At 35.1% G+C, this 26,540-nt stretch overlaps 1 protein-coding gene across 5 annotated transcripts in view; it reads right to left on the bottom strand.

Annotated features, from left to right (window-relative positions):
- Uggt2 (UDP-glucose glycoprotein glucosyltransferase 2) overlaps positions 1-26,540 on the bottom strand; it is a 178,074-nt gene that overhangs the window by 83,264 nt on the left and 68,270 nt on the right. For all 5 annotated transcript variants that reach the window (XM_074043116.1, XM_074043117.1, XM_074043118.1 and 2 more), the window contains 6 exons: positions 25,227-25,318; positions 13,829-13,979; positions 7,505-7,624; positions 6,625-6,710; positions 5,966-6,101; positions 1,204-1,335 (listed from right to left, as the gene is read on the bottom strand). In XM_074043116.1, coding sequence (XP_073899217.1) covers positions 1,204-1,335; positions 5,966-6,101; positions 6,625-6,710; positions 7,505-7,624; positions 13,829-13,979; positions 25,227-25,318 — 717 coding nt within the window. The remainder of the gene's footprint in view (positions 1-1,203; positions 1,336-5,965; positions 6,102-6,624; positions 6,711-7,504; positions 7,625-13,828; positions 13,980-25,226; positions 25,319-26,540) is intronic.

The raw sequence follows: 26,540 nt of genomic DNA, 5'->3' as shown, positions 1-26,540 counted from the left end.
GAAATGTTCAATAGGTGGAACTGACACAATTTGATAGCCTACTGTTTGGGAGAATATGAAGGGAAGAGTAGTTTAAGGTGACCACCAGGCTTCCAGCATAGGTAGTCTGGGTGAATCATGATGCTACGTACAATCTATAGTAGGGCACAAAGAAGGAAAACAGTTTGGGGATAACAAAGAAAATGATGGGCTGTTTTTGGATGCTTCTGATTTTGTTTATGAACAATCTTCTAGCAGCTAAATGCATAGGTTCAGACCTCTACAAATAGGTCCAAATTCCTGCTAGAATTACAGGCCATCCCTTTCTGCTCTGTTCTACAACTTCCAATTAGATTACCTATTTGTTCCAAAAGCTTGTATTATCACAGACAGTCCAGTGACTGTCTCTTTCGTCTACATATCTCTTAAACTATAGACACATACAGTCAATTTCGCATCTCTGAAACTTTCATGGTATCTCAAATTCAGTATGCAAAACTGAACTTCTGATCTGATCTCCCAATCAATTTCTCCTCCACTCCTTTCCATCGTGCCCATGGCATCGCACCTCTCCCAGTTGGTTGTTTAATTGAGATTTGGGAGTCATCCTTGACAATTTCTCAACTCTGTTCTAAAAGTGGAGAAAAGGAGCAGCTTTGCACCCAGAAAGAAGGCAAATCTGAAAGGATAATTAAGCTCAGACATGAATATGAACACTGAGCTATTACATTCTGAGAATCTGGGGATTCTTTGTGCCATTGCCTTTGTTTTTTCTGTTCTTTAGAAATCTTCTGGGTTCAGTCTCTAATTGTTTACCTTTTTTATAACCGACAAGTAAAAAAAGTGTAAATATTTACAGTGTACAATATGGTGTTTTGGTATATACACACACACTATGGGATGGCTAAATCAAATCAATTAACATGCATTACCTCACACACTTATCATTCCATTAGTAATTTTTAAGTACAAAATATATGTTTATTAACTACAGTCATGTTGATGTACAATAGCTCTCTTGACCTTACTCTTCTAACCTAACTGAAACTTTGTATCCTATGACCAACATCTCCCCAATCCTCCCACCCACTAGCCTCTGGTAACCATCACTGTACTCTGCTGTATGAGTTCCATGTTTTTAGATTCACAGCTGAATGTCAAGCTAATGTGGCATTTGTCTCTCTGTTCCTCGCTTATTTCACTTTACATGTTGTCTTAAATTACCTTTCTTTCTTTATCATATTTGGAATGAGTTCCCAAAATATCCCAAGTGTTAGTATGAGGAAATTTATTTTGGAGAACACTCTTCACATTGTCCACAGTGAGCATATTTTGATCCTTCACTTTTTGGTACATCTGTGGAAATAAAGATATTGTAATTCTTTTTACAGAAATTATTGTTCATTCTCTTAGCATATATATAGTTTGTAAATTCTCAGGATACTAATATAGTTACTAAATACAGGTAAATAATTTAATTCTGTAATATGTTTATCTTTTAATAAAATAGCTTTTAAAATATTCTATAGTGCATTAAAATATCACAAACTTATGTTATACTGCATTTTGATCAAACAGGATTGTGATTCTTAATAAAATAATTAACTTTCTGTAAAAGGGAATATATGAAGTATTTTTAAGTGACTTATTTCAGACAGTCTTTATTTTCGTTTCTGATTACTTTTTCTGCAAATGTCTTGACTAGATTTTATCTTTATCTATACTCTTCCCTCAAGCTCAGTTGTTCTAAACACACATGCAGAATGTAGGCTGTTACTCCTAATTTTTTTCTCATCTGTCTTTATATGACTCAGTTTCTGTTCCAGGCATGGAGAAAAGGAGCAGCTTTGCACTAGGAGAGAATGCAAATCTTAGTGGATGATTAAGCTGAGACATAAATATGAACACTGAGTTATCATTAAAACATTCTGGAGGAAAAAAAATCTTAACGTTTTGGCATTCACAAAACCTTGTAAAGAACAGTCTATACTTTTTCTTTTTTGTATTACAGGCTATGACATCAGGTTATGTTATATTCATGCAGTTATTTTAAAAGAGAAATGTTTTCTCTTTTTTTATTCTCTAAAAGACAATTTCTAACTATTGAAATTATTTCTTCTTTTAACATTTGCTAGAACTTGCTATACTGGTTTTAAAACATGGCCTCTGGATTCCTCAATACTTCTTTCATTGAGTGGTGGGTATCTGCACCAGATAGGCGACTACTTGACCAACAGAGTAGAATGGAACACACCAAAGGTAATTGTACCTGAACCCAGGGCTGTTGGTAGTTTCTACCTATTTCTGGTATGCTCATCTGGATCCCAGCCTCTAGGATGGTTTATCAATTTTACTATCTTTTCAGAGTGTCAACTTTTGGCATTCTTGATCCACTCATTTGTATTTTTGCTTCTTAGTTCATTAATGTCAATTCTTATTATTCTCTCCCCTTCTTTCCAAAACTGATTATTCATTTTTGAATAGTTAGGTAGTGCTTTTAAGTATTTTTTTTAACTAATGACTTTTTAATTGAAAAATTACCTAGTTGTTGAATTTAGGTAATAAGCTGTACAAATTAAGCTTGATAACCATATTGTCTAATCTCATATCTTACTCATTTTTGATATGCTTCACTTGGCAATGATAGAAATAGAAATGTTGAGATAACCTACTATCAGAGCACGTTGGCCCATTTCTCTCTCTTGATAAATTTTTGTTTTTAGCAAGGATTTATTTTAGTATAACAGAAAGAAGTATAGACAAGTGGGGGGAAGAGAGAAAGAGAAACATTTCCTGTTCCCCACACAGGAAATGGGAGTAAAAACTCTCTCTTGATAAATTTTTCATTGTGCATTCTGAAGCTATTTTAATACCAATATATGTCAGCATATTTTTCTAAAGTTATTCTCCTTAATATTTTGTGACTACTTTAGGTTTCCTTTGTTGAATACCTGCCTTATGCATAATTTCCTATCTTTTTATATCCATTCTTCTAGTGTGCTTAAGTTTAATTTACTCTCAATGTAATTATTGAAATGGCTGGATTAACATTTACCATTTGTTATTTATTACATATTCCATGTCTTTGTTCATTAGTTCTTCTTTTACTGCTCTCTTTTTGCTTAATAGATACTTCTTAGAGTACTAATTTACCTATTGATTTTTAACTATTTTTGAACATTTATTTTCTATGAATTTACCTAGAGATTACAACATGTATTTGAATTTACAGCACTCAACTTATTAATCCTGTTAATATTGACAATAAGGAATCTAGGCTCCAAATTAAATCAATTTACTCCCCTCTCCTTGGGACAATTATCATTATACATTTATAAGTAGAATTGCTGTTTTATTCAATCTATATCTCTTCCAAAGAGAAAAATATACATATATAGGCTTCTACCTTTATCCACATATTCACATTATATTCATTGCTAACACTTCACTTCTGCCTGTGGATTTAAGTTATCTGCTGCCATTCCCTTTCAGCCTGGTGGGTTTCTTTAGCATTTCTTGTGAGGTAGCAAAGAATTTTGTCTTTAGCTGTGAATATCTTCATCTCATTATTGTATAAGGATTACAGTCTGCTTACTTTGCTGAATGTCTGAAAATAGACTTACATCTGTGGGTAAGAAAATTACTTTTAGTATCAGGGGAAAGGAGGAATGTAAGACCAAAATAATGGTAAAACATATGAAGAGTTCTAAAATGTGGTAGCATTTATATGGTAGTTTTATCACGGTTTACTCAGGGAGCCTTGGTTTTTCCATTATGATCAAAAGTTAAGGTATGTTCACTTTCTCAAGCACTAATCAAATATTCATTAAACATGTAATTTGCATTTTTGTACTCTTAATCTAGTAAAGTGAGAAGACTATTTGTTAAGTTCATTTTCCTACTATTCAACATTTCTGGGATACAAAGATCAATCTACTATGGGTTAGTCAGCCTTCCACTACCATAACAAAGTATTTGAGATAAGTTGACTTAAAAATTTATAGTTAGAGACTTCATAGCTGTGGAGATTTCAGTCCATGGTTTGTTGGCAGTACATCATGGCAGAAGTACATGGAGAGGAAGCCTATGGTGCATTCCCCTCATGGCAGCCAAGAAACAAAGAGAGATAGGAAGGGGCTTGGGATCCCACTACTCCCTTTGAGGGCATGTCTTCCTAGAGGCCCCAACTCTTGAAGTCCCATGTGTTCTTCATAGTACAAGAGGCTGGGAACTAAACCTTTAACATATGAGCACTGGGGGACACTGCAGATCCAAACGATAGCATACTGTATTTACCATAATTCTGTACCACATTTTAGAAATCTTCATGTTTTATCATTATTCTGGTCTCATATTCCTCCTCCCTCCTCTCTCCTGATACTAAAAGTAGTTTTCTCATGGAAAGCAAGTAAATGGTTTTTTTGAGATTTTATAATTTATATGTTTTATGAAAAAACTGTAATTTTGTAAAAATTATTTCAAATTAGTGAGGTTTAGTCATCTATCTAAAGGACAAGCACTCCCAACAGAATGTTGGCTCGGTAATATGATTTTCTATGGAATTTTGACATATCAAGGTTTTGATGTCACAAACACAAACGTGTTTGAATAACTACCAGGTTTCTCATATTGCAGAACATAATGGATACGCTAAATACTCTTTCCAAATTTGTTTCTCCATATCCTTGTCCTCCTAATTGCTTAGTGCAATTTACAAGTGCTCCATATATTTAAACTTGCTTTTATGCATCTTTGTGTTGAAATCCATGGTCGCAAGTGTAATTTGGTTTTCGAAGAGATTCTAGCATTGTGCTGAACATCATGGTAGACAATTCAAAGGCAAGTGATAGACAAACATGCTGTCACATGCCAATGTCTGATACAAAATATAGAACAGAGATTCATGATTGCTACTTCAGATTTCTTAGCTAAGATTTTCTGAATGTCTTCAGGTTTCTAAGTTTTAAATATCATTCAAGTCCTTTTATAATAAAATAGTTGGATCCTAATAAAAGATGCAAGTCAATATGACTAAGTCCCTGATAAACCTTTGCACAATAAGTTAGTAAAATAAGGTGAGCTATCCTATTGACATATGTTCCTTAGCACTATCTTGCAGAACAAACTATATCCAAAAATAACTGAGGTGTAGATAGTTTCTATACCCTGGGACAATGACTTAATGAGGTATTCAGTGATTTCCCTGGAAGTTACAGAAACAGGGTAGGAATTTTACACTGTATTCGTATCAGACATTAATTTGCAGGTCGTAGCATATTTGTTTATCCCTTGCCCTTGAGTTATCTACTGTGATGTTCAGCATAGTGCTGTAATCTCTTAGAAAACCAAATTATACTTGCAATCATGGTTTCAAAACAAAGCAGCATAAAAGCAAGATTAAATATGTGGGATAGCCTATAAATTGTATTAAACAACTTAAAACTGCAATTATTAAATACTCTTCCTATCTCTTATTCTTCCTTAATCAGGTTCTTACCAGTTTCTGACTTTCCTTGTACAATTCTTTGTCTGACTCAGCATCAATCTTCCTTTTTTCAAACAATTTGCTGTAACTAAGTAATCTCTTCCTCCTTTGGAATTCTCTAGGAAGTATCTATACTTTGTTATTTGGAATATTATCTTTGCAATAGTCCTTTTACTCATGGTTTTATTTAAGACCTGTTCAAATATTCTTCTCTAAATAGTCATTTTCTATTATGTTTTTCTCTTAATTTATATATACAATTTAAATTCTTTTAATGGCTGGGTAAGCTTAAGTAAATTGATATATTTTGGTAAAGTTTCAGTTGCTTAATTTATAAAATTGAGTCATACTATGTATTTTAGTAGAGGACTGCAGAAATCAAATTCATCATCTACATTAATTTGCATTATGAAAGTTTTCATAAATTTGAAATGTAATAATAAATATGATAATGTAAGAAAATTACAGATTCTAGAGATTTTATGTAGTATATAAACTCACATGTACTGTGGAAATAAATGCTTCTGATACATCATATTCTTCTGCAATATAGTTGAAAGCTCGCCAAAGTGCAACTCCAGCATCATTTGTTCCATCAACTTCATTATCTGTATTAAGAATGAACACAAAACCAATTCTGGGAAAAGAAGATGAAAAAGCAATGTCACAACTATCTTCTGAACCACAATAAACCACTATTTAAAAATATTCTTACACTACAATATCTCAGTGAAGGGAATATACAGTCAATATGGGAAAAGGGAGCATTATTTTAAAAGATTCACTGTAATGCCAAAATCATTACACTATTAGATTCCTGAAAAATGTCAAATACTTTCTGGTTGTCGCAATATCAAATGATGTTTTCTGGGGGAAAAAGGGCAAATATACTCTTAATACAATTGCACAAAGATGAGCCCTTTTGTACGTTTCCAACATGATCAAATTATTCTCTCAGAAGGTAATGAGATACCTAAGAGTATTACACAGTTTTGATTAAAAGAATCAATCATAAAGGTATACTATACTTCATACACAAGCTATGTCGTTGAGCACAAGAACTAACTTGCTTTGAATTACATATTAACATTGTGTAACACAATACAGACATCACTAGGTTTCCTGTAGTTGACAGTTTAATAATATAAATTTATAATTACCTAAGAGGATATTTATGATAATAGAAAAGTTCAGCAAGTCTTATCAATTCCAAGGTATATTCTTGAGCAGGGTCAACAAACAGAACCTAGAAGAAAGCACATAATCAGTATTTTAACATGTTAAGAGTTTTCATGAAATTCAAATTTAGTCTTATTTTTGTAGCTTAAAACATGAAATTAAAGGTTTAAATGTCAAAAATATTCTATCAGTTCCAAATATTGAGGACTATATAAGAATTTCATCATTTATGAAGGATTTTATATGTTGAATTTCATGACAGTACTTGTCTTCTTTTCAGAAGCACAGCATAAGTAAGTTTTTTACACAAAGTAAAATAACTTGTTCCAAACGTTCACTGGCCTTTCTGAAAAAGTTAAAAAATTTAACCAAAAATAGCATTAACATAACTGCTTGCTCAAGATTCCTACAGGAAATAAAATATTCACTTCCTATGTGAAAAACAAAATTAAACCCTAGAGTTCTCTCTCTACATTTCAAAGTTCCAATGAAGTTGTTTAGACATCTAGTATTGCAATAATGAACCTGTATGCACAGATAAAAAGTTTATATTTATGTATTTTTCCTGAAAATAAACTAACCGTTAATCATCAGTTCTTAAGAATACAGAACAAAGAAAAATTCTATCATAAATGCCTCTAAGAGAATATAAAAATATTGGTATTAAAATACTGCAGGAGGGCTGAAAATAGCCAACAAATTACACGACATTACTAGCTTTTGATACCCAGTGAGTCATGCCATTTCAAGCCTATTGCACGAGGCAAATCCTTACATTTGAGATGCCTACTTACCAACAGAAAGGCAATCCAAAAGGAATGTTATCTTTATAAGGATGAATAATCAAAGTATAAAACTTACCAAATTATGAAAATTACGTCTTATAGAAGGTATAATTTCAGGGAATACTGACTTCAGAAGTTCCTGGCAACTTGTAGGCCATGTAACATATAAACCATCATTTTCTAAGTCATTAATCCACTAGAAAAGAATAAGAAATCTGTGAAAACTACATTAGGATAACAATTACACCATTTTGAAAGCCACATTTTCAATGTATTAAGTGACAGGTAAAAACAAACATAGGTTTTCTGTATTTCCAATTAACTATAAAAAAGTTGAATGTTCTTTAAATTAAGGAACACATAATATACAACAATTTTGTACATTCATAGCCTTTTGCATTAAGCCTTTCCTTAAAAACTGATTTATTTCATTCTTGTGTTTTTCATCTTATAAAATAAAATTATATAAAATTATTCTCCATAAATTATTTAAGATGAGTATTTAATTTTTGTCCTTTTTCTTTTGATGATGAAAATTTTTAATTTTAATTATCAGTACTAAATGAGACCCACCATCTCCCCTCTTAATTAAAGACTTGGACATATGGAAAACAAAATGGCTTATAAAAGTTAAGTTACAAAATCAGTATCTTAGATGTCAAGTTCTAATAAAGATGGATTAGTTTATATTAGGTTAACCATCCTGCCTGAAACAAGTATAAAAGTTGAAGGAAACACATAAACCATTGATTAGGGGCATGTGGGAGAAATAGCAACTAATAATCAAGAACTGGGGAGTTATAATCCTTTAAAAAAGGAGGGTAAGAGAGAGACAAGTTCTACTTTCACCCCAATATTGTCCTGGAGGACATTTTCAAAATTACAGCATGGAAGAATAGACTTTAAATAGAAAGTGATAATCATATTGAGCTGAAAAGCAGAAATAAGAGTTAAGGCTGTCAAACTGCTGGGATTTGAGGGGGGAAGACAAGGGAGAGGGGGAAATTATAAGAATAGACCAAAAGCATCTCCCAACCTGCACATAACCAAAAAAGAAAAAAGAGAGAAATGGCAGATGCAGCCCTAGCATGGTATTGCACAGACAGAGTTCAAAGCAGTGCTTAAGGGCTAGACACCTGGGGGTTTCATTTCATTTGGGGCCACATCCTAAGAGTAAGAGACAAAACAGAAGAGTGCTCACAAAGCCTAAAAGTACAGATCAACAGAAATAAGCGAGTAGCTGGCATTTGGGCTGCCAGACCAAATTTGTAACATTCTTTCCTTCTATAGCTTGTTAATTTTTTGTTCTTGTTTTAAAAAATGGGATGGGCTGAGTGTGGTGGTGTGCAATCTCTCACTTGGGAGGCTAAAGCAGGAGGAAAATTTTAAGAGTTTTTATTAGCATAAGATAGTTATACAGGGGGTTTCATTGTGACATTTTCATGTATACAGTTACTGTACCCCAATTTGGCTTATACCTCCTATTGATCTCCCTCTTCTCCCACTCCTTTTCTTGAAATGACTGACATCAATATAATATTTATCCAACACTAGCAGATGCACATTCTTCTTGCGTACATGTGGGAATTTTCTAGGACAGAGCACATACTACCACATGCAAAAAAAGGCTCAAATATTTAAAAGATTGAAATTGTACAAAATATGCAGTAAGTTTAATTAAAAATTAGTAAAAGAAATTTAGAGAATTCTCAAATATGCAGAGACTAAACTATATAATCTTTAATAACCAGTGGATCAAAGAGAAAATTACAAGGGCATTTAGAAATCCCTTTGAAATGAATAAAATATATGAAAACCTAACAAACACAGCAAAAGCAGAGAGAAATTTATAGCTGTAAATACCTACATTAAAAAAGAAACATCTCAAATTGGAACCTGACTTTTCATTTTAAGCAACGAGAAAAAGAAAAGCGGAATAAATGCAGCAGCAAACAATACAGATTATTGCAAAGACAAATGAAATAGCAAAGAATAAAATAGGGAAATGAAAAACAAACTAAAAGCTGGCTGAAAAAGACAAAAAAGATCTGTTTACACAGGTTGACAAAACACACAATAAAAGAAACCACAAAAACAATGAGAGAGAGCAAGAGTCAGAGAGAAGATGTAAATGACTAAAATTCATAGCCAAACCAGGGACATTACTGACTGTACCAACCTTACAGAAATGAAAAGGATTATAAGAGATTACTAAGAAAACTGCATAATAACAAATTTGACAATTTATATGAAATAGACAAGTTCCAAGAAGCACAAACTAACACTGAACCTGACTTAAGAAAAATAGGAAATCTGAACAGATCTGTCACAGGAGTTGAACCAGTAACCAAATACCCCTCAACAAAAGCCGAGGAAGAGAGTTTCGCTGGTGAATTCTTCAAAGTACATTGTATAGTTTGAAGGAATTATCACAATAAAACCCTTGTACCATTAATGTATACTAATAAATATAGTATTAAATAAAGAATAAATAGCACAAATCCTCAAACTCTGCCAAAAAATACAACTCTAACTCATTCTTTAAGGCTAACATTAGCCTAATACCAAAGCTAGACAAAAAGACCATAGGAAAAAATAATCTATAGACCAATATCCCAATGAAATATACATACAACAAAATACATAATATGTACAAGCAGTTACAAATACATAAACTGAATTCAGTAGTTAATTGACTATAAATCATGACCAAGTAGGAGTTCTCCCAGAAAGGAAAAGTTACAACATATGGAAATCAATCAATACACCATAGAATTAAAGGAAAAAACCCATAATCACCTAAATAGATGTAGAAAAAAATCTGACGAGGTATATCACATTTTCATGATAAAAATATTCAATAAACTAGAAGAGTTAAGGAGGATTCCTTAACCTGATAAAAGACAGCTTTAACGATAACAACAGCTGGTCCTAGCTGAAAATGGCAGATTACAGGCACCCATCACATTCCTGCTTCTCCATTACCCAGAAATAAAGGTTAAGGGATGTGGCTACAAAGAAGGTGGGTGAGTTAGTAAGCTAAGAGACAGCACCAGTAAGAGAATAGACAGCTAGTGGCCAGAGAAAAATTTAAAATCAGATATAGAAGAAACAAAGAGAAAACTTTGCTCAGGTTGAGTCCAGAACCACCCTACAAAAGCAGGACATGACCTGCTTCATCCGTAGACGAATCTAGCACAGCATTTTTGACAAAAGCCGCCTGAGTGTACCACCCTGCAAAGGCAAAGCATAAAGAAGAAAAATTCACTACCCACTAAAATACAGCATACCTAATAATAATGTAACATTCCAATGTATTTCCTTCTGATTCTTTTTTACAAAATGCTATAATTCTGCATTTTTTACTTGATAAAAGAGACATTGTTCCTGGTTACTGAAATACATGTGTAATTTTAATGTATGAATAAGTCTCATTTGTGTAGATGTACAATTTATAACACTTCTCTGTTTTATACCTAATTAGTTTCTGCTTTGTTTAAAAGATAATGCAATGAAAGACAAACTTATGGGGATAAACATTTTTTCCATTTCTTATTATTTTTTTATGGCAGTTTCCAGGAGTAGAACTGCTGGGTCAAAGTAGACAAACAATGTAAGAACACCTCAGTCGTAATTTTTAAAAGTTATGCCAATTTCTATGTGTCCTTTTAGCCTTCTTTTACATCTCCCCAGTTAAGTTATATTTTTATTACCGGTTTCAAGATTATTATATATTATTACCCAGAGTTATTCAGATTATTGGCATATTTAAGATTTCATGTTATAAATAAATCATTATGTATTATAAATAGAGTTTGGAAGAAAAGGTTTTGATCTGTGCAATGTCACTTCAAACCCATTTTACTTTTATTAATTATTTTAACCTTTTATTAATTATTATGGCTTTGGGAAGTCTTAGTTATATAATCTTATATCATGTAATGCTTTCTTTTAATATACACATAATTATACATGATCATGTAATGGAGTGTTTCTAGAATTTCATCATTAAAAATGATGATTTACATTGATTTGAGATAAATATTTACTTATTTATATAGGGAGTATTTATACTTATTGAGTACCTACTAAAACTATGCACATCATGCATGGTAAGACAAAACATGAATCAAGTTTTATCTTAAAGAGATTTATGTAGCCTAGTAAGGAATACACATGAAAAAAATACTAATCATTAGGAAAATGTCACAATGAGATATCATCTTGCCCCTGTTAGAATGGCTATAAATGGAAAAAAATAAAAACGTTGGTGAGGTTGTGTAGTAAAGGGACCCATGTACACTGCTAGTAGGAATGTAAACTGGTAGGACCATTATGGCAAACAATATGGAAGTTTTTTAAAAAAAAACTAAAGATAGAACTACCATATAATCAAATTATCCCACTATTGGTTATATATCCAAAAGAAATGACAATACCTGAACTCCTGTGTTTATTGCAGCACTATTCACAACTGCTAATATATGGAATCACCCAAGGTGTTCATCAACAGATTCATGGGTAAAGAAAATGTGGTATATATACTCAAAGAGTATTATCCAGCCATAAAAAAGAATGAAATTCTGTCATTTGTAGCTACATCATGGAACTGGAGGACACCAAGTTCAATGAAACATGCCTGGCTCAGAAAGACAAAACACTACATATTCTCACTCAGATGTGGAAGCCAACAAGTTGATTTCATAGGAGTATAAGAGTAGAACTGTGGTCACTAAAGACAAGGAAGCACATGGGGAAGGAATGACAGAAAGAGCATGGTTAATGAGTGCCACAATACAACTGGATGGAAGGAATAAGCTCTACTGCTCTACAGCATAATAAGGTACCCATAGCTTCCAATTTAGTATGCATACACACACATATAATTATGTGTCAATTAAAAATTTAAAATATATGCCAGGCATGGTGGCACACATCTGCAACCACAGCAGTAGGAAGGCTGAAGCAGGAAGACAGTGTTTGGGGCTAGCTTGAGCCACATAGTGACACCCTATCTAAAAAATAAAGAAATCAATAAAAAAAAAGAGCTAAAATTTTTTAACTCAAAAAATCAGGATAAATGTAAATATAAAATTATAACTACAGATCTTCAGTCTAATGTTCTCCCAACTGAGCTATTTTAGCTCTGCAAATGTAAAATTATAACTATAGTAAGTATAAAAAGGGACTGATTGTGATATATAATACACTTGTATATATGCATCTACACATGTGTATGTATAAATAACATAATTCACATACAAACATGTATGTGTGTATAAAACATTAACTCAGTAGGACTGGGGTGATCATACCATGCACATTCCCAAAGAGGGCCTGTTTTTCTGACTATGTCTTGGCCAACTCCTGGGAACTGAACTCCTGAAATGTCCTAACTAATAAGAGTGATTTTGCTAGGTTAGGGTCTTGAGCCATATTGCAGCAGAGAGGTTATACAAACAATGGGATTTATAATGTACATGTGCTTTTGCTCTGAGAGTCTGAGGTTTCAGTGACCAAGGACAGATGCAGAGCCATGGTAGGCCTACATGACAGACCACCTCTCACAACTGAGACCTCCGAGGCTCAAGTAAACTCCCTTGGCAGGAAGCACTTTGGACGCAGTGCTATACATTGAATTAAGCATGTCCTATTTCACCCTACCAGGAGAGACCCCTTGGAACTTTGCACCTCTTCTTCCCTGGACTTCACTCATGCTGACTTTGCTTTATATCCTTTTGCTCTAATAAACCATAACCATGAGTGGTCCAACTTGTGGGCCTTGTGAGGCTTAGTAAATCACTGAACCCAAGGATGGTGTATAAAAAAACATGTAATTTAGATTGTAAGGAAAGCTTCTCTTAAAAAGGAGTGTCTGAGTTGAACTTTGAAGAAGGAGTTAACTGGAGAAAGGAAAAAAAAATGCTTCCTAAACATGAGTATGGACGGCAGTGAAAAGAAAATCTCACAGTCTAAGAACTAAAAGGTGAAATTAGGCCAACTGCACCATACAGGTCAGGACCACCTTTGTGCTTAAACAAGGGAGAAAGGACACAACTAAATTAAAAAAAAAAAATTCTCAACATGCAATACACAGACTGGAATTGTTAGGAGGCCACTGCAAGCTGTTCAGATCTTAAGTACTTGTTTCATTGTTGTTGTTGTTCATATGATTCTGTTCTTCTTACTATTTTCATTTTAAAACTGGGAAGGACATGGAAAAAGTCGGATCTTCTTATGAGGAGCTACCAGGAGGAGGAGAGATGAGTCTGTATTTTTACTTTTCAATGACTATTCCTCAAAATGCTTAACTTTGTTCTAAAGTCTGCAAATATTTGGCTCTATACTAAGCCTTAAATATACTAAAAGTTTTGAAACAAGGAACAACATGAGCACTTACCACTATGGAACTATGCCGGATGTCTAACACATATGTGTGTTCCTGAGCATGTGAATTCAATCTTAAGAATTTTCTCATATCTTCTCCACTGATTCCAAGATTACAAAGGCCATTCATCATTTTCCCTTCTAATTTCAGCATATCCAAAAGACTTTATGTTCAAAAAAGAAATAAGTTTAGTATTGATTTTCCAAAATTAAAATCTTTTAAAGATTGATCAATTTCTCAAGCAGAAATTGATATTTTTATTAATAGCAGGAAAATATATTAAGCTAAACTCTTTAACAAATAAGACATGTAGTCTTAATTAATTATGCATGGAAAAACATATGATTTTGCAAGGGGGGCTGATAAAACTTTGCTATTATTTAAAAGACAACAATGAATATTTTATTCTTTACTGAAAGGGTAAAGATATGATCATCCCTACACAAAGCAAAAGTGAGGGGGAAAATGTCAATTTTGAAAAATCTACAAAAATAAGATCAAATAGACATAAAACAGAAAATTTTAGTACACAAGAAGCCTGATTAAAGCATGAAAGTTTACATCAGTTTAGAATACAAATTAGAATTTATTACCTATACATGTTGAGTATACCTGATCCAAAACCCAAAGTCCAAAATGCTCCAGAATTCAAGACTTTTTGAGCACTGACATGATGTCACACGTAGAATACTCCACATCTGACCTCATATGATGGTTTACAGTCAAAACACAGGCATATGAAAAATGTAAGTATATACTTTAAACATAAATGAATTTATATTTAGGCTTGGCCCCCACCCCCAAGATACCTCATTTTTGTATGCAAATATTATAAAATAAAAATGTCTGAAACCTGAAACACTTCTGGTCCTTAAGCATTTTGGATAGGGATACTCAACCTGTACACAATACTTTGATAGTTCTTAATCATGAGAGCCATTACTGTTCAAACAGCAACAATAGCAAATAACCTTATTGGCAAAAAGTTTTGGTAATCTCAATCTTTACATTACTGTTTATCGAGTTCTTACTGTGTGCCAGAAACACCAAATGCATTGCAAGACACAGTGCCTTTGAGTCTCAAAATCACCCCAGGAGGTCACAGGTGGTACAACTGAGACTCAGACAGGGCAAGTCTCTCATCCACAGTCTTTCAGCTGGTAAAGTTCAGAACCAGGACAAGACTGCTAGAATAATACAGTGCTTCCCTATGTCCCCTCATCTGTCAGAACAAGACTTTATGGATTGTGGAAAGCATGTATGTTTTTAAAAAAGGAAAAATTTACTAGGCAATAGGGAGCTCTATTACTTTAAAAAATGTTTTTATTAGCACATATTAGTTGAATGGGGGGGGTTATCAGGACATTTCCACTTACTTATAATGTATCTCAGTTAGATCACTCTCTCCATCATTCTTCTCCCTCTGCCTTCTTAAAATGGAATTGTTACTTTTTTAAACTAACTGCTAAAATTCATATATATTATATTTAACCCAAGTATTTCATTAAAAACTTTATTCACAAAAATCATTTTGCCTTTCATTAGGAAAAAAGTAAAATATGAATTTTAGAATACCTTCCTAAACAAAACTGTGAGCCACATTGAAAAAATATTTAATACCCCTCCCCCCTTTTCTTGATGCTTTGCTCAATGCTAGCCTCAGACCAAGATCTTCCTACCTATATAGTAGCTGGGATTACAGCTATAGACACTATGCCAGGCTTCTCTGTTGAGATGAAGTCTTCCTTACATTTTGCCTGGGCTGGTTTCAAAATGAAACCTGGGATTACAGGCATGAACTACTGTGTCCAGCACTAAACTGTTCATAAAGATGTTTTATAAGAGCTTCAAGTTGGCCCATGCATATGACTTTAGCTCTGTCTGTATCTTAGATAGTTCAGATCACAAAAAACAAGCTCCTTCCCAGGAAAAAATATATAAGGAGATGGGCACTAAAAAGACTACTAGGTTAAAAATATCACAAAGCACCAACTTGAAAATAAGATGAAGCCTGGGCAATGTATCACTATTTCATGGTAGCTTTTTGAAATCCTTAAAACACTTTAGTTTAAAAATTGAATTTATAAAATAAGAATTTAGAACTATACCAATGTTTTTTTTCATTTTAAAAAATCTTGTGATGCTATCATTTTTGGATGACAGAATTTTAATTATCCCCATAGCTTTTTCTTTTCAACATAGTTTTCAAAGAAAACCTGAGATAGCACCATATACTAGGAATGTTATTTGCTAGTTGTTTACCTTTCTTTAAGATCTGAGTCTCAGTTTGTACATCTTAAAAAAAAATAATAACAATGCCTTTACAGAGCTCTTCAAGATGGTGACTGAGACAGAGCAGCAGACCTCCTGAGCTACTGAACCAGTAGACCCTGCAGAGACACTGGAGACACAAGCAAGAGCCAAAATACAGCACTCTAAACCCTTAGATCATGGAAGGCTTCTAAACGCCACAAACTAATAAAAGAACAGCCAGTGGCCAAGTTCCTGCCCAGTAGGCCTGCAGAGATGCTGCTCCGCTCTTGCCAGGCCCTCTGCCTCTCTGACTACTCTGGGCCACAGTTCTGTGCCAGATGCATGCACCACCAGGATCCCCACCCCTCAGGCAGTGCAGGGCCCCAGGCCTGCTCCAGATCCACGCCCCGCCGGGACCCCCGCCTCTTGGGAAGCGCTGGATCCCCGCACCTCGAGGCCCACACCACTGAGGCTCTGCTGGGCCCCAGCCCTGCCTGGATCCCCAACTCCAGGGCTGTGACAGATGCACTCACCACCAGGATCCCTGCCCCTTGGCCTCTCTGGACCCCAGCCCCCAGCCGGAAACCACGCTCTGCCATGAACCCTGCCAGCTCTGAGACGGAGCCGCACCACAAGGGGATCCCCACCTCTAGGGCCGGGCACCAGCTTAGCATGACACAGCTGCATCCCCGAGCCTGCAGGGATCCCCGCCCCTTGGGTGGAGCCAGGGTCCACATCTACAGGCTCTCTAGGTAACTGCTCCACCAGGCTCACGCTCGGCCGCCACTAGAGGGCGTCAAACGTGCCTAAGAGACACACAGACAGCACTGGATGCTAAAGGAGTAACAGAACTACTGAGACTGCCTGCAATTCTACTGTTCCAGAACTAGTGATTTTTTTTTCTTTTTTTCCCCTCCCTTCTTTAAGGGTTTGGCTGCCTGGTTTGTTATTTGATCACCAACCATCTCTCCCACGTTTTTCTTTTCTCCCTTCTTGAAGGCTTTGGCTGCTTGGTCTGCTGTTTGATCACCCACCATCTCTACCATTTTTTCTTTCTTTTTTTTCTCTGTTCTCTCTTCCTTTTATCTTTCCTTCTCTTTCTCTTTTTCACCCTTCTCTCTTGGTTTTTTTAGTATTAATGTTGTAACCCAGCTAATACAAACTTACACATGTCCACGGACAGAAACAACCTAGAGGAAATATTGGAAGAAGAAAAAGGGATGGAAACCATTCTCCCCACAAAAATAAAGGAGTATAGGATTTAGAGCTAAATGAAGAAAATGGATATCCAGATCCAGACTCCAACAAAAAAAGATAAGCTGTACCAAGGAACCCAACAAAGCCCACAGAACATTCTGAAAGAAGAAATCCTGCAAGTAATTAATGAAAATTTCATAGAGATGTTACTAGACACAGTCAATCAAAACATACAGGAGGCACTCAAGAAGTTCCAAGACAACAAAAAGAACATGAGAAAACCCAAAAACAAATAAATGAAATCAAAGGAGCCCTAAATAAACACCAAACTGAAACTGAGAACACCATAAACGGAGAGGTACACAAATTATGGGCAAAAATTGACAATATTAAAGAGGAAGTAACCCACGATATGGAAAACCTGAGAAAAAAGAATGAAACAGAAATACAAAACAAAAGGGAAAGCCATTCCAGCAGAATAGAACAAACAGAAGACAGAATCTCAGAACTTGAAGATGAAACGACAATTAAAGGAAAAACTGAAAACTATTAGTTAAACAACTCAAGACCTGTGAAAAGAAAATACAAGAACTCAGTGACTCCATCAAAAGACCAAACCTGAGAATCATGGGCATTGAAGAAGTGCGAGCAAAAGGAATGCGTAATACGTTCAACAAAATAATAACAAAAAATTTCCCAAATCTAGAGAAACTATGCCCATTCAGTAACAGGAAGCCTCCAGAACACCGAAAAGACCTGACCAAACTAGAACTACACCACGACATATTATCATTAAAGCAACAAGTATACAGACCAAAGAAAGAATATTGAAAGCTGTAAGAGAGAAAAAACAAATAGCATTCAAAGGTAAACCCATCACAGCAGACTTCTCAACAGAAACATAAAAAGCAAAAAGAGCATAGAGTGAGGTCTTACAAGCACTGAATGAAAGTAACTTCAATACTAGGATATATTACCCAGCAAAAATATCATTCAAAGTAGATGGAACAATAAAAGTCTTCCATGATAAGCAGAAACTAAAACAATATATGACCACCAAGCCACCACTACAAAAGATTCCCCAAGGAATTCTGCCACAGAAAATGAAAGCAAACAAAACCAAGAAAGGGCAGGCAATACCAAACCAAAGGCTTAGAAAAGGCAAGAAAGTAAAGAGTAACACCGATTCAACTGCACTTAATCAAACCCTCAATCAACAAAGAAAACTACATGACAGGGATCACCATGTAATTATCAATACTAACACTGAATGTTAATGAACTGAATTCCCCCATCAAAAGACACCGACTGGCAAACTGGATTAAAAAGGAAGATCCAACAATTTGCTGCCTACAGGATACCCACCTCACTGACAGAAATAAGCACTGGCTGAAAGTAAAGGCTGGAAGAAGATATACCAAGCCAATGGTCCCCCAAAACAGGCAGAGGTAGCAGTACTTACCTTGGACAAAGTAGACTTCAAACCTACATAGATCAAACGAGATAAAGGAGGACATTCCATACTAATAAAAGGGAAAATACACCAAAAGGAAGTAACAATTATCAACCTATATGCACCCATTCTCAATACACCCAATTTCATCAAACATACTCTGAAGGACCTAAAAACATATATAAACTCCAACACAGTGATAGTAGGAGAACTTAATACTCCCCTTTCACCAATATATAGGTCATCAAACAAAAAGTCAATAAAGAAACCCAAGAACTAAATCACACCATAGATCAAATGGACTTAGCTGATGTCTACAGAATATTTCATCCAACTTCTGCACAATATACATTCTTCCCAGCAGCCCATGGAACCTTCTCCAAAATAGATCATATCTTAGGGCACAAAGCAAGCCTCAGCAAATATGAGAAAACAGAAATAATTCCATGCATTCTGTCTGATCACACTGCATTAAGACTAGAAAACAACAACAAAAACAGCAGTAAAAAACATGCAAACAATTGGAAGCGGAACAACACATTGCTTAATGATCACTGGGTCACTGATGAAATAAAAGACGAAATTAAAAGGCTCCTGGGAGTTAATGAAAATGAAAACACAACCTACCAGAACCTATGGGACACAGCAAGGGCAGTCCTAGGAGGAAAGTTTATAGCCATGAGTGCATATATTAAAAGGACAGAAAGATTTCCAACCGATGATCTAATACTACAGCTCAAACTTGTACAAAAACAAGAACGAGCAAATCCCAAAACAAGCAGAAGGAAAGAAATAATTAAAATAAGGGTTGAAATCAATGAAACAGAAACAAAAAAAACCCAAACAAACAAAAAAATCAAAGAAACAAAAAGCTGGTTCTTTGAAAAAATAAGTAAGACTGACAGACCCCTGGCAAACCTGACTAAAATGAGGAGAAAAAAAACCCAAATCAGTAAAATCAGAAATGCAAAAGGGGAGATGACAACAAACACTGTGGAAATCCAGGAAATCATCAGAGACTGCTTTGAAACCCTATACTCTAACAAATTTGAAAATGAAATTTTAAAGAAATGGACAGATTTCTAGAAACGTACAACCATCCAAAACTGATCCAAGAAGATATTAATCACCTGAATAGATCTATAACACAAAAAGAAATTGAAGCAGCAATAAAAAGTCTCCCAAAAAATAAAAGTTCAGGACCTGATGGATGCACTGCTGAATTCTAGCAGATCTTTAAAGAAGAACTAATACCAACTCTCCTTAAACTGTTCCATGAAATACAAAAGGAAGGAACACTGCCTGACTCATTTTATGAAGCCAATATAACTCTCATCCCAAAACCAGACAAACACATCTCGAAAAAGAATTACAGGCCAATTTCCTTAATGAATATTCAAGCAAAAATCCTTCATAAAATAATGGCAAACCGAATTCAACAACACATCAAAAAGATCATACACCATCACCAGGTCGGCTTCATCCCAGAGATGCAGGGGTGGTTCAACATACGCAAATCTATAAATGTAATACAGCAGCATAACAGAAGCAAAGACAAAAACCACTTGATCATCTTAATAGATGCAGAAAAAGCCTTCGACAAGATCCAACACCACTTCATCATAAAAGCTCTAAGAAAACTAGGACTAGAAGGAATGTACCTCAACATTGTAAAGGCTATATATGACAAACCTACAGCAAACATCATACTTAATGATGAAAAACTAAAACAATTCCCTCTAAAATCAGGAACTAGACAAGGGTGCCCACTTTCCACACTCCTATTCAACATAGTACTGGAATTTCTAGCCACAGCAATTAGGCAAGAAGAAGAAATAAAAGGAATACAAATAGGTAAAGAAACTGTCAAAATACCCTTATTTGCAGATGATATGATCCTATACCTTAAAGACCCAAAAAAACTCTAACCAAAAACTCTTAGACACTATAAATAGCTACAGTAAGGTGGCAGGATACAAAATCCACTTAAAAATCATTAGCTTTTCTATACACCAACAACGAACAAACTGAGAAGGAATATATGGAAACAATTCATTCACAATAGCCCCCCCCCCAAATCAAATACTTAGGAGTAAATTTAACAAAGGATGTGAATGACCTCTACACAGAGAATTACAAACCCCTGAAGAAAGAGATTGAGGAAGACTACAGAAGATGGAAAGATCTCATTGCTCATGGATCGGTAGAATCAACATAGTAAAAATGGCTATACTACCAAAAGCAATCTACATGTTTAATGCAATTCCCATCAAAATCCCAATGACATTCCTCACAGAGATTGAAAAATCTACCCTAAAGTTCATTTCAAAACACAAGAGACCATGAATAGTCAAGGCAATACTCAGCAAAAAGAGCAATGGTGGAGGTATCACAATACCTGACTTCAAACTATATTACAAAGCAATAGCAATAAAAACAGCATAGTACTGGCACAAAAACAGACATGAAGACCAGTGGAACAGAACAGAGGACCCAGATATGAATCTACGCAACTGTACCCACCTCATTTTTGACAAAGGTGCCAAAATTATACGATGGAGAAAAGACAGTCTCTTCAACAAATGTTGCTGGGAAAAGTGGTTATCCGTGTGCAAGAAACTGAAAGTAGATCCATGGCTATGACCCTGTAATAGTATCAACTCAAAATGGATCAAGGACCTAAATATCAGACCTGAAACTCTGAAATTACTACAGGAAAGAGCAGGAAACACTCTGGAACTGATGGATATAGATAAGGACTTCCTCAATAGAATCCCAGCAGCTTAGCACTGTTGGTGGAAATGTAAACTAGTACAACCACTCTGGAAAAAAATTTGGAGGCTACTTAAGAAGCTAGACATTGATCTACCATTTGATCCAGCAATACCACTCTTGGGGATATACCCAAAAGACTGTGACTCAGGTTACTCCAGAGGCACCTGCACACCCATGTTTACTCAGGCACTATTCACAATAGCCAAGTTATGGAAACAGCCAAGATGCCCCACCACTGACGAATGGATTAAGAAAATGTGGTATCTATACACAATGGAATTCTATGCAGCCATGAAGAAGAACGAAATGTTATCATTCGCCAGTAAATGGATGGAATTGGAGAACATCATTCTGAGTGAGGTTAGCCTGGCCCAAAAGACCAAAAATCATATGTTCTCCCTCATATGCGGACATTAGATCAAGGGCAAACACAACAAGGGGATTGGACTATGAGCACATGATAAAAGCGAGAGCACACAAGGGAGGGGTGAGGATAGGTAAGACACCTAAAAACTAGCTAGCATTTGTTGCCCTTAACGCAGAGAAACTAAAGCAGATACCTTAAAGCAACTGAGGCCAATAGGAAAAGGGGAACAGGTACTAGAGAAAAGGTTAGATCAAAAAGAATTAACCTAGAAGGTAACACCCACGCACAGGAAATCAATGTGAGTCAATGCCCTGTATAGCTATCCTTATCTCAACCAGCAAAAACCCTTGTTCCTTCCTATTATTGCTTATACTCTCTCTTCAACAAAATTAGAAATAAGGGCAAAATAGTTTCTGCTGGGTATTGAGGGGGGGGAGCGAGAGGGGGTGGAGTGGGTGGTAAGGGAGGTGGTGGGGGCAGGGGGGAGAAATGAACCAAGCCTTGTATGCACATATGAATAATAAAAGAAAAATGAAAAAAAAAAAAAAGCAAGAGCACACAAGGGAGGGGTGAGGATAGGTAAGACACCTAAAAAATTAGCTAGCATTTGTTGCCCTCAACACTGAGAAACTAAAGCCGATATCTTTTTTTGTGTGTTTTAGCCCCACTTTATTTTTTTATTCATTTATTTATTTGAGAAACTGAACTTAAAATTTTATTCCACTCTAATTTAAATTTATTATAATTACTATTGTTTTGGTGGTACTGGAGTTTGAACTCAGGGCCTTGTACTTGCTAGGCAGGTGCTCTATCACTGGCACCAGACCTCCATCCCGTTTTGCTTTAGGTTATTTTATTTTATTTATTTTTCTTTTATTATTCATATGTGCATACAAGGCTTGGGTCTTAAAAGCAACTGAGGCCAATAGGAGAAGGGGACCAGGAACTAGAGAAAAGGTTAGATCAAGAAGTATTAACCTAGAAGGTAACACACATGCACAGGAAATTAATGTGAGTCAACTCCCTGTATAGCTATCCTGATCTGAATTACCAAAAACCCTTGGTCCTTCCTATTATTGCCTATACTCTCTCTTGAACAATATTAGAGATAAGGGCAAAATAGTTTCTGCTGGGTATTGAGGGGGTAGGGGTGAGAGGAAGGGGGGCAGGTAGGTGGTAAGGGAGGCGGTGGAGGGAGGGGGGAGAAATGACCCAAACATTGTATGCACATATGAATAATAAAAAAAATTTTTTTTAAATTATACATGAAAATATTCCTACTTTGAAAATTTCCCCATGCAGTACAATTTTATTTCTTAAATCTACATACCATTTCTCTTTCTCTTCTAAACCTGTTTTCATCTTTCCTCTCTCAGAAGTTTACAGGCTGAGGATTGAAAGTGTCTCTACTCTCTTTATGTGTAGTACTTATCATATATGTGGTTGAAGCATTCACTCAAACATAGAGAAAAAGCCCCATCTGAGGGAATGTTATAAAATGGCAGTAAGTTCCAATGAACTTTTCTACATCTCAGTCTTTCTGTTTTTTTTCTATACTTCCAAATTTGTTAGGAAATGGAACTTAAATAAGCATTCTATAAATTTCAGTTTAACAGAAGTATTTTTATTTTTATTTTGGTGAGACTGGGGGCTAGAACTCAGGGCTTGAAAACTGCAAAGCAGGTGCTCTGCCATTTAAGCCACACCTCCAGTCCATTTTGCTCTGGTTATTTTGGGGATAGGGTCTCACAATCTATTTGCTGGGGCTGGCCTCTAACCTTGATCCTCCTGATGTCATCCTCCCAAGTAGCTGGGAGTACAGATGCCACTAGTATCTAGGCAACAGAAGCGTATCTAATGAATTAAAACTGAGTGTCTGAATTAAAGTACTGTATTTTCTAAATTCGTCCTATGTTTCAAATATTAATTTTTAAAAATGTTGTATTTGCATTTTTTGGGCAATTCTTTTTTCAATAATATTTTTTTATTAGGATATATTCATTATATGAGGGCGGGATTCTCAGCAACAATTCCAATCATACTTAAAACTGTACATTATTTACATTTCCCCATCATCTCTCCCTCTCAGTCCCCTCCCCACCCCACCCAAAGCAATTACAAGAAGTTTTTCAGTTCTGTTTCATATAGGTATATGAAGTCCCTCAACCATATACTGTCACCTTACTCTCCTTCCTTCACACTCCCACCTCCCACAATTACCCCCAACCCTGCATATACTGTGCCTATTTTACAGTCCTAGTTTTCATTAATATTAAAGTTGACATTCAAAGGGGTGCTTCAATGTATGCCCACTGTGGGTGTGCTTTACTTTGGGCTGTTTAATTGCTTCGCTTGCTCAAGTAGTTTTATTTCTTTGTAAAATTCCATTTTATTTCTCTTCTACTTGACCCATGAATTTAATTTATAGATGCATTGCCACTGATAAATGAAAAGACTTTCTAATTCTGCCAATTCTTGAAGAATATGGTTTGACCTAAAAACTAGGTAGCACCTACCATTTTGTAATTTCAGATTTCCTTTCTGATAGACAGAGAGACTTTAAATTATCCTTTTTAATTTCTTTCTTTTAGAGAAACACCTCATGTTGCTTTTAATTCTTTTCTGGAGGTAGAGGTCCCTAGTTCTTCAGTCCAGTCCCAAAGAACTTTCTAGCTAAATCATGATCCTACTTTTCAATGAAAGGTAGTTTAGAATAATGGGATAAGCATAGGTCTAGCATCCACCAGGACAAATATCTCCAAGGTCTATCCCAATTCTGACATTTTAAGAAACTTTGGCTTGCACATTTTAGTGTAATACTCTACCAAAACAGTCATTGTTTTGTACAACCAAAAGCATATATTTAGGGGTAAAAGGGATGGAGAGGTTGGATGACGAGTACCAAAATACAATTAGGAAGAATAAGTTCTACTGTTTTATAGCACAGTTGGGTGAGTATAGTTCACAAATTTACTATATATTTCAAAATAGATAAAAGAAAGGATTTTTAATGTTCCTGACACAAAGAAAAGATAAATGTTTGAGGTTATAAGAATGTTAACTACCCTGATCTGATCATTACACATTGTATAGATGTACTGAAAGATTACACTGTGTACCATAAATGTGGACAATTATTATGCAGCAAAAGTTTTTTCAAAACTGAGCTGGAGGTATGGCTCAAGTGGTAGAATGCCTCCCTAGCAAGCACAAAGCTGAGTTCAAACTCCAGTACTGACAAAAAAATACTAAAAATAGAAAATCTATTTGACTTTAAAATAATTCTTTGCATTCTGACAAATTCAGAACAATGTTTATCTTTATATAAACCATAGTTGGTTTTATATTAGAAAATGAATACTTACCTAAAAGGGTCATACACATCCAAATCAACATGAAGGCCGTTTATAAACAGACGAGCATCACCTGGCTGAATTCCAAATCTCTCTTGGAGATCCTTGGAATAGAGCAAAATAACAATTACCCAGTGATCTATGTCAGAGGTCACCAGCTTTCTGCAAAGAGTCAGAAAGTAAATACTTCAGGCTGTGAAAACTATATGGTCCCTGATGCAACTGCTCTACTTTGTCGATGTAGAACAAAATCAGCCTTAGACAACATGTAAACAAACAAGCATGATTGATTACGTTCCAAAAATTTTTATTTGTTAATAGATGGCAGGCCAGATTTGGCCTAGAGGCAGTAATTTGCTCATAAATGAAGTGACAGAAATCTTATAACAGGTTAGGACAGAATTTAATACCTGAATATTTTCATTTTGCAATACATAACACTAAAGTTGTAATGCTACAATGAACACTTCCCACCATTTCATATAGTGTTTGTTCATGATGTGCAATTTGATAGATGGCATTGATATCCCAAGTAAAACTTTTGTGCATGCATAAACATTTAAAGCTCATGCTAAATTCATAAAAAGTTTCCACTAAACCAGTAATTGAATTTTCATTGTTTTTCATTCAGTAAACATTTCCTGAGTGCCTTTTATGTACTAGAGCCAACTCTAGGCAGCAGAGCAATAACAAAACTAAGAAAAGGCAATATTCTTATCAGTATAGCACAATAATCAAGAGCATGGTGAGAGTATTATACTTGGTTTAAGTCCTGGTCTTGCTATTATCTAAAAAATTTGGGGAGATTCAATTAAGTCTTCATAATCCTCAATTTCCTCATCTGTAAAATGGGAATAAACATACCTATAATTTAAATGTATTGATCTGTAAAGCACTCACAAACTAAAGCTCTTATTTACTATTAGCATGATAGGCAAATTAGTTCAGAAGGAAAAATAATTTTAAACCAGTGCATTTCAATAACACCATAGATGTAATGTAATAGATTTGTATAAATATTCTCAAAAGGCAGAAAAAGCAACTAACTTGAAAAGATTCAGAGAATGCCTGACATAGGTGAATGTATCTGTATGATTATCACTGAACATGACAGGTATGCTACATAAAGAAAAGGGAGAGGAGGAACTAAACTTGTAATAGGACAAAATATTTCCAGTTTCCTACAGAATACTAACAAGAGTCTTAAGCTTAACAGAAGAAAGTTCATAGGCAAAATTCTGATTTGCCTTTAGTTCCTTCTGTGCCTATCACATAGTTACTTATTCTGTGAAATCTGTATTCCACTTCAGAATTAGATATCTAGTG

The sequence above is a fragment of the Castor canadensis genome, chromosome 10, assembly GCF_047511655.1.
Source record: "Castor canadensis chromosome 10, mCasCan1.hap1v2, whole genome shotgun sequence".
Lineage (NCBI taxonomy): Eukaryota > Metazoa > Chordata > Mammalia > Rodentia > Castoridae > Castor > Castor canadensis.
The sequence above is the reverse complement of the archived record's forward strand: the minus strand, read 5'-3'. Positions and strand labels throughout refer to the sequence as shown.